Source organism: Polistes fuscatus, unplaced genomic scaffold (genome assembly GCF_010416935.1).
Source record: "Polistes fuscatus isolate 324 unplaced genomic scaffold, CU_Pfus_HIC Scaffold2, whole genome shotgun sequence".
Lineage (NCBI taxonomy): Eukaryota > Metazoa > Arthropoda > Insecta > Hymenoptera > Vespidae > Polistes > Polistes fuscatus.
This window is the reverse complement of record NW_025113096.1, coordinates 16,997,998-17,013,991: the sequence shown is the minus strand read 5'-3', so window position 1 is coordinate 17,013,991 and position 15,994 is coordinate 16,997,998. Positions and strand designations below refer to the sequence as shown.

Sequence of the window (15,994 nt, the reverse complement as noted above, 5' to 3'; positions counted from 1 at the left end):
AAGGGTTGAAAAAGTATTCTTACCAATCACTTTATTTTCGAATATATATATACATAAATATATATATATATTTCACTGAATATGAATATATATATATATATATTTCAGTGAATATATATTCACTGAAGATTACAACAATGTAAGATTTAGTGTTTTCCAGTCGATTTATATGATTTATTTTTATCCTGATTAATACGATCGAGATATGCATTTGCTATAGACACTTGTATAGAAATTTCGTTCGATCGCACCGTACCACATTGTATTGTATGCATAAGTTCAATGTTCGTTGTGTGTTAGGTTTGTAATAAAACACACACACACACACGCACGCACAGGTGATGATATATTTCCATTACAATTTGCATTTCCTACATATTATATAACTATGGATTAAAACATTTTGCCTATAAATGGTCCTTTCTCACCCTCTCTCTCTCTCTCTCTCTCGCTCTCTCTCTCTCTCACTTTCTCTCCCTCTCTTTCTCTCTTTCTTAAATCACGTACATTTATTACCTATTAAATTACTTAACTCTCAAGCAAATACCTTTAATTAACACGAAAGTCCTTTCTATCGGAGTAGGGGAAGGGGTGTAATTTTTAAACGTTAACAATTAACGTCTTTTTTTTTTTAAGTACTCCCCTAATTATTATTATTAATATTATTATTGTTATTATTATTTGTTATATTTATAACTCGTAAAGCAAAAGACTTTCGGTGATAGGCAGTGACACAAGGTTCTATGATCACATATAACCGCACAATAGCGCACATGATAGAAAGAGTTGGAATGTGCGTTTAGTGTGTGTTAAATGTAAATAATAGTCATCCTCGCATCCCTCTCTTTAAAACTCTCATATTCGAAGGAAAACATTTCTTATTTCGAATTCTTAGAATTGATTAGACAATTCTCAACATTAAAAAGAAGGATATTTTGTTTGAGTATTCATGTACTTTGTTTAATTAACAAAGTTCGTTTTATTCGATTATATCATCGACGTTTATATACATATATATGTGTATACGCACATATATGTATGTATATATATATATATATATATGCGTGTAAATAATTATTTCATTGCATCTTTATACGTTCGTTCGCTCGTTTTCGTTCTTCCAGCTTGAAAGTGAAAGCAAAATGATGATAATATTTTCAAGAGATATTTAAGCTAAACGATATTTTTTATGCGTAACATTATTGTTATATTGTTATTATTAATATTATTATTAATATTATTTTATAATATCGCGTTAGAAGTATTATTATTAGTTCCATGTAATAATAGTTTTCTAGCTATGACCGAAACGATTGTGATGGCCGCGAGGGGGAAGGGGACGTGTTAATATATTTTTTCTCTTCCTTTTTTAGTTTTTTTTTTCTTTTTTTGAGACAAGAGTGCTCGTAATTTACCAATTTCGAAATTCTCGTAACTTTATCATTTTTTTTTATATTGATAGTGTGTGAATACGTGTAGATCTGTTCGTGTGATTAAATTTGGAAAAAAAACAAAAAGTAAGATAAAATTGTTAATATGTTCGTAAAGTTCCTGTTAATAGCTGTTAATAGCTGATGAAATTAATTTATCGTTTACTTGACATTCCTGTCAATGATGTCTTATGTACGTATAATATGTATAAATATGTATATATGTGTAATATGTATATGTGTATGTGCACGCGCATCGAATGTTATTAATTGTTGATAAAATTTTAAGCCATCGTTAGTGTACCCGCGCCCATGCCAAAACCGACACCCTTAGGCCCGAAATTTCTGTTGTAGCAACCCCTGCAGTAAATTTCACCGTCCGGTGCATCGTTTAAATTCGTCGAGTCCAAGGAACGATTGCAGGCTGCGCAGTTAAAGCAACGCTTGTGCCATACACGATTCTTCGAGATCATTTGTTCGGCAGCATAAACTGGATAACCGCAACGAGAACAACCGTGGCCGTCGTTTCGTTTCTGTCCAAGTTGGGGCTTCGAATCGATGCTAAACAATCGAACGAATTTTGTTATAATAAAAATCATCCAAAGGGGGGTATGATTATTATAATATGTGAGCGAACTTACTAGGATGGTGCATGATCGCCATTCGTCGAAACGAGAGTGGGAGTATGCCCAAAACCAAAACCTTTAGGTCCGAAGAGTTTGCTGTAGCAGGAACGACAGTGAATTTCTTTGTCCGGTCCATCGCAAGCCAACATGGAGTCAAGAGGACGATGACATTCGGCACAGTTAAAACATTTCTTATGCCACATTGTACCCTTAGCCAACTGTTGTTCAGCTGCGAACACCATGCCACCGCAACGAGGACAACCCTGTCCGGCTGGTGCTTTGATTGAAGTTGTGTCCGGATTGTAGAATGGTCGACTCGATGAAATTTCTTCTTCCCTGTAATACCAAAGATTTATTTTATTTTTCTATTCCTTTTTATTAACTTAAAATTTGTAAAAGTTCATTAAGGGGGAAATACGTATAAAACGATGTTTTCATTATGATTTTCATGAATTTTTTTAACGTATTAAAAATTTATGTTATTTATTAATATTATAAGGTCATTTTACACATATATTTGAGAACATATTCCGAAATTTTTAAAGATTTATCTCGAAAACTAGCGGAGATATCAGCTTTCACGCATTTTAGGTTTCCATCCGACTGAGCAGTTTGTGTACATCTTGGAAGCCACAATTTTTATCAGAAATCAATTACAAAAAAAAATTACTTTTTTTATATGTGTATCTTCTATTTGAATCTCATTTCCCTAGAGAAAATGAAAATTTGTATTTTCTAGAGGGGTGTGAACATAAAGCATGATTTTTTACTATTTTTTCATATATTTTTCATAATAAAAAAAATACTTTATACAAAGATATTGCTTAGGATTCAGGTTCAAATAGAGCGTAATTATATAAAGAAACTATATTCCAAATTTCAAAATAATTGGTTAAAAACTTTGTAAGGTAGAGTGTATACAAATCCGAAAAAAGTCGTTTCGAGAAAAACGCGTCTGAAAAAAGCTCGACCGTCCCGTATTGCATGCCACGCGTTCCGACACTTGAACGACGGGCACTCACTTAATCGTTTATAACTTTTGAACGACTTGGATTTTTGACTTGAAATTTTATGACTATATTTTATAATAGTTTTACACAAGTGATTTATAAAAAAAAATTAAATTTTTTGAAGCCTCTACACGTATTTCCCCCCTTAAATTGAATACTCACGTTAGACCATCGGTCTGCAAGAAACCAGAACCACAAGCAAACCCATAACCGTGAGGTCCCCATTTCTTTCCATAACAAGTCTTGCAATAAACATCCTTGTCGGGACCATCGCAAGCAATGATCGAGTCGAGAGTTTTGGTACAATCATGACACTTGTAACATTTTCTATGCCATTCGCGTCCCTTTGCCAGCACCTGTTCCGCGGCAAAGACTACACCTCCGCAACGTGGACATCCCTTGCCAGGTGGGGCCTTGATGATGGCTGTGTCGACAACCGTAGTACGAGGAGCGGCATCACTGAACGTTCACCAAATATATACAAAATAATCTTATTATATTGTCGATTGTTTATTCCTACATAACAATATTACTTATTTACAAGCAGAGTTAGCATATGCAATGTGTAAGCAAAAGAAGCTTTTTTCAGATTTCTACATTTTTAGAATTGCATGCTCTTTTCCCCTCTCCCCAAAAAACAAAAGAAAAAATAAAAATAAAAAAGAAATTGAAATCATCTACGATATAACAAAACGTAACAGGTTGATCTCATGCAAAAAAAATAAAAGAGAACAAGATAGTTTTAGCTAACAACTGCAACCTGTAAGCTTGCGGCGAAAGCTCGCACGTGCGTAGTTATTCGATCTCTGAATTTAGAAAAAGCAAATATATGTATATTTATCTAATACTTTTTACGACCGAACGGTACTATAAAGTTTCGATTCTAAATATAACATTTCTATCGTTGCTAACCGGATATATATATATACTTCGTGACGTTTGAACGTTAAATGAGATATTTATGCTTGGTAAGATGTCTTGAAATTAGACGCATCTCATTCATCTGCATCTCGTTTGACGCCAAATCAATTGATATTTGCAATGTAATAGCGAGTGTCTCAGTAAAATTAGGAGTTGACAAAATGTGATATATTTATATAACATATTCATAGGAGTGTTAACCCATTCGTTATTATATAAGGCGACGATACGTAAAATACACCGTAACGAAAGGGTTAAAGATTAGATAAAATTATCTACAAAAATTGATCGATAAACATTATACAAAATTTTATGAGTGATTAGTTTACTAGGATGAAAATAATTGGATATAATATTTGTGGGTGTGTACATTGACGTTGATAAATAAAAACTAATAAAGCTAAGGGGGTGCATACCCCTCGTCCTCAATATCGCACTGCAGGCCGATGTACATAACCCCAGCATGACCAATACCTCGCGGACCGAATTTCTTCGGATAGCAAGCTGTTAAGCAGACAAGCGCACCATATATAGTGAGAGTGTAGAAGCTGAGGCGGGATATCTCTCGCGCTTTCCCGTTTTAGTTTCGGCTCTGAAAACCCACCCATTGGTGTAGCAGTCGCTCTGCAGGGCGCCACCACCCTGGCCGTAGCCATAACCCTTCGGTCCGAACCTCTTTCCGTAGCATACTGCAGAGAACACGAGTTAAAGGTATCTCGTAGATCGACTTCACTGACAGTACAGACCAAAGAGAAGTTCTAACGTGCTGATCGACGATTAATTAATAAACTAATATAAACAACTATAGCTTATGTTTCATTACAAATCTTTTCATTGATGACGAATTAATCTTGCACGTTACATCTTCTTCCCTACGGACATTTTTCTTTTGGGATCACCTTACCTTTGCAATAGATATCCTTGTCAGGACCTTCGCAGCAGTTGACAGAGTCTAACCTCTTGGTACAATTGGCACATTTAAAGCATTCCTTGTGCCATTGCTGTATCGGATACAAAGGGTCTTTTGTTAGTCACCTCGGAAGGAATAACGTGCTTTTGACAATTCTACTTATTGTCATTGATATTACTTATCTCAATCGAGTCGACTCTGTATGTTTCTCGAATTGGATATAGAATATTTGATCAATAGGATCGTATAAGAGTATTTTAGAACACCAAAGGGGTGACCCATTCGTAGTGGCCAGTCCTCTTACCATGTCTGCTTACGAGTGAACTGACTTGGTGAAAAAAACCATTTTATTTGACATTAAAGACAAAATTGATCAAAAACTACGTATACACAAGAAAATTAGAATATAGATGAAAAGGTGGCAAGGGGAAGAAAAAAAAAGAACTCCAGATCGCGAATCGCTGGAAGTGACGGACAGAAAGATAGAAAAAGATAGAAAAAGAAAGATAGAGAATTTGGTGCTAGTAGTAGGAGTCAAAGATTTTTCTGACGGTTACCAACAAAAAAAGAAACTCTTTTTTTCTTCGTAATTCTTCCAAGGAAACAAAAGAAGAAATAAAAAAGAAGAAGAAGAAGAAGAAAAGAAACATAAAAAAAAGGTACGGACATGTCAGTAACGTGTTTCACAATACAGAGATATTAAGGAAACATAGATTTGCTGATCAAAAGATACCTCGACAATATATATCGCGATCCGGACCATCGCAATGAAGCGTCGAGTCCAAAGACCGATGACAGACTTTGCACTTGAAGCATTGCCTGTGGTAACCCTAATCACAAGAAGCAGGAATGACCACGCTGGGCCCCGAGTAGAGTTCTCAGATTGTCCGTTCTTATCGAATCAATCGATCGGTATCATTTCCATTAATGCGAGGAATCCAATCAATTATTTTTTCTTCTTATCTATTTATCATATTAGAAAGGTATTTTCAAACAATTCAATATGTTTCATTCGTTCCACTTAGGGTGTACCACCTCTGGTCCCAGTGCTATTTTTCAACATCGAGCGGCTAACGTAAGAGCGGTCGACCGATTGGTGCTTTGCCAGCCATGATGCGCTGAAGAAGCTTTTGGAATAGCACCAACGGCAATAAGCTGACACCGATTCTCCCCCTTCCCATCCCCCTGTCATTCCCTGATTCTCTCTCTCTCTCTCTCTCTCAAATGTCGTCCATTATTTTTTCTCTATTGTTAGAAAATGACACGTTTCGTCATACACCCCAGGATTACGGAAACACGTCACGATCCATGACTTTTTGGCAACATCTCAGGCCCGTGCCTGTTCTTCACACGTGTCTAACTTATTCTATCATAACGACGAAAAATGCTTTTCCTAGAAGATTGTTTTGCGTAATCGAACTCTTCCACGGAATGGAAAAACTCTGCCTCCTCCTATCGTCAGTTGTTATCCGATCTACTTACTCGATTTAAATCTAATTTCTTGTTTTTTTTTTGTTTTTTTTTTTTTTAAGAATTCATCAAATGATCGAAGAATTAAATAGTATTGGATTGTACGGTGAAAAAATACATGTAAAATTATATTATATCAAGATGATAATTATCGCTAATACCTTGCCTATATCAACTAGCATAATGAATTAAATTTATTCGTCATTTATTACTGCGACGTGTGTGTGTGTGTGTGTGTGATATTTTTCCTCTTGTAAAACGCGTAGAATATTTTGGAAGATTCTTTCCTCACCGTTCCAAGATAATCAGATTTATCTTTCCTTCTTTAAATCAGATTTGTTTGATCATCCAGTCATACACTCATTTATCGCCCATTTATTCTACCTAATCGTTTATTTTACGATTGCGCGGAATAGTAAAGCAAGCAATCTAACAAATTTTTCGGCTAAAAATACGAAGCAAATCCGGCACGTTCACATACACGCATACACGCATATATGAGAGAGAGAGAGAGAGAACGAAGTCGTCCGCACTAAGTGCCGACGCTGGAGATCTAAATTTAGTAGCTCGAGGTAATATGATTTCGGTACCACCTGTGATGTTCCCGAAAGACGAACTTAATCGTCCAAAAATTGTCTTCTTAATCTAAATCGATTGAAAAATTCGAATGATTTGAAAAATACATCGGCTATAGAAAAATATGAAATTTTATTTCAATTCATGAAAATATGTATTGATATCTCGATCAGACTTTATTGTACAATATTATTCGTTTCATTATCAAAATTATCGAATTGTTAAAAGAACAAAAAAAAAAAGAAATAAATTAATTGGAAAAATTATAATGAAATATTTGTTGTTACCGTGATAAAACGAATAATAGAAAAAGAACATTGGTAGAGAATAACGGCGCGACGAATTTGTGGTTGGAAACGGTCAACAGGCAAGCCAACTAGGAGATTGTGGGTAACGTGGGTGTTCGTGCACGAACGATCGTCACGCTTGTTATTCTAGTCTCGAATTGGTTGGCACGCTGCTAAGATTAGATCCCCTTGACTAATTATCTTACTTCTCGGTTATCTCCTTCTTTTTGCATGCTCATAAGTATAACGACTTGATTATAGCTCAAGAATAGGAAACTCTATAAAATATATTTTTACTAGGAATATCCCTAAATATCTTTCTGGCATTCTTCGGTATAACTTATGGCAGACTAGCAGAGTGTGTATATGATTATACACCATGTAACATTATACCCAAGCCAGATATGGCCGATCCCGTTCGATCTTTAAAACGATATCGATGAACCGCTTTGAAAAATAGAACTTCGTTTAAATGATTCATACTCTTTTTGCCTTTTTTTTTTACTTACAATTAAAAGTTAATATAAAATTTATTACGAATTTATTTTATTCATTCGTTTGAAGTGATTTTATTATAAAGTGGCGAATATATAAATAAATTGAAATGAATTGATTCCTCGCATCTACGAGAATGACACAAAAGAGCCGATACAAAGAGAATAATAATAATAATAATAATAATAATAATAAAAAAAGTTTAAATAACAGAAGAGACACTAAGGTGTGTCTCTCTTTTATTTTACAAACTTACCCTTCCCCGTGCTAACATTTGTTCGGCAGCATAAACGTATCCTCCGCAACGAGGACATCCCTCACCCTCGGGTGCTTTTGCGATGGCGCGTGGTTCCAAGATAGCGTTGGATCCTCTTGCAAGATCCCTAAACAAGGAAGAAAGTTAGATCTCATCGTGTTCTTCTTATAAATTATATGTCAAAATTAAATGCGATGCTATGCGATGATCGGTGCTCGATCGAGAAAACAAAATGACCGAGCTTCGATCTTTTTTTTTTTTGTCTTTTTTTTTACTTTTTTTTACTTTTTTTTATTTTCATTTTATTTTTAAGCTTCACACTCTCTCGTCAAACTTGAAGCAGCTGCAGCGCAAGAAAAAAAACTCTGCCGTAGAAAAAGAAGAAGAAGAAGAAGAAAAAGAAGAAGAAAAGGAAAAGTGTAAGCTAGAAAAAGAAAAAAAAAATCGTGAAACTGGTAGAGAATCAAAATAATTCATTCGAAAGAATGTCTCTCTTTTTTTTTTTCTTGTAACAATATTCTATTCCATCATTGGATTCGTATCGTTCGAAAAATATGCTCGACTTTTGTATATTGGTTGTTTGTTATTTTTCTTGAATAAAATTATTAAAAACGTCTACCAGTTTCGCAGACTTTCGCTCTCTCCGGCATCCGCAAGAGAATCTAAAGGAACAAAGAATTTGATAATGAAATTTCGTTTTCAGAAGATAAAGAGTTAAGAAAAAAAATAATTAAAGAGGCATGTGTTGTTAGATTGCAAGTGTTAGTAAACGATTAATTTATGTTTTAAACCCCCATAATTACACAATAGACTAAACCGCCGAGCCCCGAGAGAAGAGCCGAGAAGCGGATAATGAATATAATAAACAATATACAATAATAATAGAGTTTCAAATATGAAAAATAATAGGAACAATAATATCAATAAGTAGAAGAAGAAGAAGAAGAAGAAGAAAGTACTACTAATTGGGATAACATAATGGGAAAAGATAGATAGTTTATATATGCCAGATAAAATAGGCCGATAATTAGGAGAGAGAGAGTCTGAGCGTGCCCGAGGACGTACATATAATATATATTTTACTCATATATATTTATTTGTTGGTTTCTTGTAAGTTTAACTTTGTGTACGTATGTATATATGCGAGTACAAGTCATATATACACGTCTACTAGCAGCGATGCATCGAGAGTTAAAAGATTTGTTAGCAAGGTTACGGGGTTACGTGTCAAAAGAGAAAGAAAGAGATAGATAGATAGATAGATCAAAAGATGGATAGATAGATAGATAGATAGTTACAATGAGTCATAGGAATATTCATACCGGCTGTAAATTTGAAATAATTCATATTTGCATATAATGCAAATTGCTCTCTTAAATTCTTATAAATAGAAACTTATTTTAAGATTATATTCAACTTTCAAATTGAGAAATACGAATTTTATCGTTAAAAAATATTTTATTATTAGAGATTTATATAATTTGAGTTAAATTATCAAAAATTGGTCTCACGAGAGTATTTGAAAATTTACCCAAGATTATTTAAATATTTAATTATTTATCAAGTATTATATAACATGCCAAATAATCATTGTATTTTTATTTTAATACTTTTGAAATAATTGAGCATACCTTTCGAGATCAATTTTCTTATCAGTTATATACAATTTTACTTCTCTTATAATAGAATGCTCTGTATTATTTCAAATTTATATCAATTTAAAAGTTTAATTATCTTAAAACATGTTTCTATGTATAAGAGTTTAAAAATATTCTATTACAAGAAAATATTGATTGTTTTAAATTAATAGTAGAAACACGAGTGTCCTTATGACTGACTGTAAATAAATAAATAGATAGGTAAAAAGATGGAAACAAAGAAAGAAAGATAGAAAGAGAGAGAGAGAGACAGAGAGAGATAGATAGAAAGAAAGGGTTAAAAGGCCGTGCAAGTGTCTTACTGGAACATATAGAAAAAAAATAAGCTTACTATATCATCACGCGAGGGTAGTTGAGAGCTATGGAAGAGAAAGATAGAAAGATAGAAAGAGAAAAAGAGACAGTTAGAGAAATAGAAAGAAAGAGAGAGAGAGAAAGAGAGAAAGAGTGATAGAGAGAAAGAGAGAGACGGAATCTGACTCAGGTGCTCACCATTTTGGTACTCAGTATATTTTTCTTTATCGCTTTCGCATTTGTCATATTGCGACAAGATTATTTTGTTCAATGGGCCTCTGGTTGGCTCGAACTCAGCGGGGCTGGCGGGGTAAGGTGTGTTCGTGTACATTTTTTTTTATGGTTTCTTTTTACATTTCTTTTTCATTTCTTTTCGTTCTTTATATACTTTGTTTGCGCTTCCTTTTTCCTTATATGTTTTATTTTTTATTTTATATTCATTTTTTTATAATTGGACTTATGGGAGTTCACAGTCGGCGATGAGGGGGGAGTTGGGGGAATTGGTGGGGGAGGATTGGCGGTTCTTCACAGAAGTTTCTTTTTCCTTTTTTGTTTAAACCATAGACAAAACCATCAAGGAAAATCATCACATTCACGTTACGCGTTATCGTAAGAACGTTCGATTTTATTACACAAAGTAATACGCACGTAAAAGGTTTGTAAAAAATGGGTTGTTGTGATTTGGTAAAATGGAAATATTTTACAAGACAGGTTTTTGTTGTCGTTGTTGTTTTGTTGGTAGTAGGTGGGTACAAGTGTGAGAAAGAGAGAAAGAGAGAGAGAGAGAGATAGAGAGAGTTACTCGGTGAATGAAAAACACTTAATTAATTTTTTTTTGTTGATTTTTCTTTCCCTTTTTTTCCACTTTTTAATAATGGCACTTATTACAGATGGTACAAATGATCCTACAATCTAGTGTTCTCTTTTATTTTATTATATATTTTATTCTTTTTTTTTAATTATTTTTTTAGTTTTGTTCGGTTTTGTTTTTTTTTTGTTTGTTTGTTTGGTTGGTTGAGTTTCTTTCTTGTATGTGTGTTCGCACAAAAAAATAATGAAAGGTTCGATTATTGGGCAGCCACGTGAGGTCACAAGCCCGTGTGTACGAAAAAAAAACAATTACGAAGATACATAAAAGAGAGAGAAAGATATATACGTGTATATATATATTTGTAGGGAGGATTGTACAGATTCTAGGGGAAGAAAATTGGGAAGACACAACGAAAAGTGTGAACAACGGAGTAAGATAGATAGAAAGAGAAAAACAGAGAGAGAGAGAGAGAGAGAGATAAAGTGTAAGTTTAAGAGAAAAAAAGAGAGAGAGAGAGACAGATAGACAGAAAAGGGAACAAACAAGTTCGTGGAGGGGGCAAAGGGGAAGGGAAAGAAACCGTCGAATGGGGTGAGAAAGAAAATAAAAAAGTAAAAAACGTGTAAGAAAAAAGAACTAATGACCGGATTGAGCAAACGTCTCAATTAATCGTCAGCCTTGTTCGGGGTAGGAAAAAAGAATCTCGAAAGTGGGACGACAATTAAAATAGAAAGAGAAAACGTTAAAACGGAACTCGGTGTGTGACAAACATCGGACTCGTGTATATTTTCTAAAATGAATTTTGTCAACGTTGGTTTGTTAGAGGAGAAATAACACGTAAAATCCTCCGATATGACGATGAGTCTGAAGAAAATAGAAGAAAAAGGGAAGAAAGAATAGAAAAAACAAAACAAATTCTAAGCTTCTACTATTCTGAAATAAGATAAGTTTTTTATTTATTTTGATTTATTTCTCGAGAAAAAAAGTTGAGACGAGGATCGGTTGCCATTTTGATCCCTTCAACGACAGAAATTGTTCTTTTTTTCTTTTCTTTTCTTTTCTTATTTTTTTTCTTTTTCGTTTTTTGTTTGTTTGTTTATTTATTACAAGAATGAACAACAACTGGATGCATGCCGATCGCTTCGCTTGGTTGCTGTTTCTTAAGAAGTAATCGAGGCAACAATAGTATTCGCTTCGTTCCAACATCGTTGAAAGATGTTGCAACAAAATAGTAACCAAGAGTAGGAGTCACATGCCGTTGTGTTGGATTTACGTGTCCAATTGGCTTTTGTAATCGTTCAGGATGTTTCAATCGGTAAACATGTAATTTTTCTGCTCTCGCGATATGTTATTTACAGAATAGAGAGAAAGATAGAAAGTGAGAGAGAGAAAGAGAGAGAGAGAGAGAGAGAGAAAATAGAGGCAAAGAAAAATAAAGATAGAGTGAGAGAGAGAGAGAGAGAAAAAGTGAGAGTATGACAAAGAGATGTCAACTCGTCAAGAATATTTCTCGAGATGATATTTATAGAAGGGGTGACTTTGGATAATTTTTTGAAAGGTTGATTGGTTGGTTGGTAGAGGTTTGTAGTAGTGAGGGGTCTTAGAGTTGGGGTTTAAGGGGGTTGTGCAGTTGGGGGTTGCGGACGACCGTTGATGCACTCACTCGCTACTCTTCAGATGCTCGCCTTGGTCCATGGAAAGACAACCGGCGCCACCACCGAAACCATAGCCCTTAGGGCCGAACTTGCGGGCATGGCAGACTTTGCAGAAAAGCTCACCCTCATGCTCGGAGCAGTTCGTCGAGTCGAGAAGCTTTCCGCAAAGACCTGTAACATAATCGTCAATGCGTTCTTCCAACCGAGATTTCTTTTCCTTTTTTTTTTGTTTTTCTTTATTTAAAGGCGTTTTGTTTTATTTCATCTACCAAGACGACGTGAACACATATTGGATTTAAAATGTGAAAAGATTAACGTAAGTTTTTGTTTAGGTAAGCTGTTAAAATCGTACAAACGGCGTATTTATAATGCCATAGGTCATTAACCTGATGCAATTTTTAATGTCTTTCAAATTAATGATTATTTTATTTATTTTCCAATAATATTCCGGTATTGTGTTTATTTTCTTAAAGATTTGAATAATGTAAATAAAATAAGAATTTTTTGTCAAATATAGATCATTCGTATTCTGTACGAAATGAAATTTGTAGAAACCGAAAGTTCTAATATTTTCGCATGATTCATATACATAGATTGAGAGCTACATATATAAATTGAATTGGCAGCAACGTTGAGTGGAGCAAAAGTGTTGCAATCGAACGACTCATGTGTTAAATATAATCATGATGATCGCGTTTCTTTCCGCGTTTCTTTTCTACTCTCGTTCGTGGAGATTTTCAACCATCGGCGCTTTCGTTTTATTCAAAATTACTTTTCTTTTTCACGAAAGTTCGTTCTACGATCATCGACATCTATCGTATCATTGATATCGATGTTATTTCTTTTTTTCTTTCCTTTTTTGTTTTTTAATCTCATTTTAATCGAACGAAAGGTAAGAACATTAATAAGAAAATAAAATCATTCTTCTACTCACCGCACTTAAAGCACATTTTGTGCCACTTCAATCCTCCGGCAACTCGTTCTTCTGCGGCATAAACAGATTTGCCGCATTTTGGGCATTTTGGATGTTCGACGGGTTTGAAAGGCATCTTGTATATACTGCAAACAAAATATCAAACACGATATTTAGTAATAATAAATAAATAAATAAATAAATGTATACGATAAATAATAATTCCCGATTTATAAATCAAAATCAAGATAAACGAGTTCTCGTTTGAGTCGAGCATGTCTATATGATTATTTATAAATATAACAAATTAAATTTTATTGAACGAAGAGAAGAAACATAATCATGATCATCATCATCATCATCATCATCATCATCATCATCATCATCCTCGTCATCATCGTCGTCGTTAAAGTTACGAGTTTTGCGTCGAGTTATCTAATCGTGTTATGCGTAAACAATCTACTTCCGCCGTTCCTCCGCAACCGTGGTTATTTCCGTGATCAGGCTGAGACACTCGCTCAACGTCAGATCCTCCCACTCGTTGCTACTGGTGCTGGTAACTGCTGCTAACTAAAATCCCACCTACTTACTAACGTTTACATACTTTTCATTCGTTCTACTTCTTTCTTTTCAAACAGGATAAGTATAGACCGTCTAAAAGAGGACGCGATGAGAAAGTCGAAGTGAAACTTGGCCTAACTCGAGTCGAATTAATGTTGACGAACATTGCACTTAGGAAAATAACTATGACTATCTTTAAATTCAACTTAATTGCGTACTAATGAAATATCGACGATTATAACTAATTATGAATATTCGTATGAATGAATCATCCTGGCAAGAAAGTAAATTCAACAAATAGAAGAAAATGTAATGATAGTATTTTCTTAGTCTTCTTGGTAGTATCGAGTATGGCGCCGGATATTCTATATTCGTGCGGACGCAAGCAACTCGACTTGCGAGACCATTTTAGGGAAGACTCGTTGTTAGATACTCCACGAGAGATAGAAACAGAGAGAGAGAGAGAGTGAAAGAAGAGATTTTATTCTTTTCATTCGATGTAGCATATATTTTCTTTTCTATATTCATTTACGATCTATCTGCGTACTTCTAATAACTTTTCGAGAATAAATTCAAAATAATAAATTCTAATTAAAAATCTTTTGATTACTAAAAGAGTCGTATGTTTATATCAGATATAAATAGCAAGAAGAGTAGTCCCGATTATTAGCCTGTGGATTACTTATAGATCAGTGTATCCAAAAATAGATACACATGCACCACCTTCTTCTTCCTCTTCTTCATCTTCTTCTTTCTCTTCTTAAATAATATTTCGTTATCCTACATATCTATGCTCAATTAATTACGATTAAAATACAATGAGATAAAAGCTATTCTTCTACGAAGAAAATAAATGAATTAGGATGATATCATTTAAAGATAAAGATATTACCGTTGAAATCTCTCGCCTGAATTTCCTTACTGTATCCAACACTTGGACATATCGTTGCTAAACGAATGGATTTAATCGTTATTACTAAGATTTCATTTGGATCTAACCCAATAAACGTGACTCATTTATATCAATGATATCTGATCTTAAGAAAAACGTGAGAAATCATTTCAAAGACTAAATTCTAATCGAAGAAGAAACACTGAATGTGTATCATCATTCCTACAAGTAGTACAAGTCAAGCATTAATGCTTATCAAAAGGAAACACCAACTCTCAATGGATAATTTCAATGACACAATTAAATTCTTTTCAATTTCACAATTCATTAAAGATTAATCTGAAGAAGAATGAAAAAGGATTACGACTAAAAAAATTTGCCCGATATATCACAGATGAAAAAATAAAGTATATGAAAAAAAAAATTGATCAATAAAAGCAAAGTATCAATAGTCACCAATAGTTTACATTTTATTTCCTCATTTCGTTCCTATCACTGAATGAAGTTAAAAGAAAAAAGAATTAAATAAAAGAAAAAAAAAAAGAAGAACAAATTATTTTCTTTTTTTTGTAATTTGTGGTTCGTTGCACTTTGATGATGTGTACTCACCACTAACGTACGTACGAGTATATCGAAGAAAATGGCACAAAGAAAAGTCGGATCTACGTTTAGTATTTGTAAGAGCAAGGAATATTACTTATAAGAAATGAGATGAAGATTGGTTTAGTTTAAAAAGCACCGAGCACTCTACACCGCACTAATACTGGATTCGAATGGCCGTCCCTGTCTCGGAACAGTCCTAGTCATACCGTCCGAGGTTTGCACACGGCACGTGTGCATCGGAACTTCAGTGATGTCGACGACGTCGGCGTCGACTTCGATGGCTGTCCGCAGTGGTGGTGGCGAACAACCAACGGGGTTCTAACATGGAAGACTCATCAACGAACAACCAACGAACGCAACAACTTCCTACATCTTTTTTATATACATTTTTCTAAACATTAATATATAGAATCTCAACGAGATTCGATTATAAGACGAAAAAAAGTAATATCTATGTGTTCGGTGTTTTATCGAGATTTAAATATATAAATTTATTTTTTCCCAGTGGTATATGAAAAATAAATTGAATTGTTTAATTTTGGTTACAATGATCAATGATGAATTATCGATGAGGTATATTTAAACAAAATCGTTAATGTTAATTTAACGATTTAGAGTGAATATTT

The 15,994-nt window shown here is 34.0% G+C and overlaps 1 protein-coding gene across 1 annotated transcript; it reads right to left on the bottom strand.

Moving 5' to 3' along the window:
- Nucleotides 1-1,089: 1,089 nt before the first annotated feature.
- LOC122516428 (muscle LIM protein Mlp84B-like) lies at nucleotides 1,090-15,553 on the bottom strand. The gene is made up of 9 exons (XM_043634218.1): nucleotides 15,375-15,553; nucleotides 13,334-13,458; nucleotides 12,408-12,570; nucleotides 7,982-8,108; nucleotides 4,892-4,988; nucleotides 4,592-4,676; nucleotides 3,229-3,525; nucleotides 2,072-2,392; nucleotides 1,090-1,991 (listed from the first exon to the last, which is right to left on the bottom strand). The coding sequence occupies exons 2-9, from the start codon at nucleotides 13,446-13,448 to the stop codon at nucleotides 1,715-1,717; spliced, it is 1,482 nt and encodes a 493-aa protein (XP_043490153.1). The 5' UTR covers nucleotides 13,449-13,458; nucleotides 15,375-15,553; the 3' UTR covers nucleotides 1,090-1,714.
- Nucleotides 15,554-15,994: the final 441 nt, after the last annotated feature.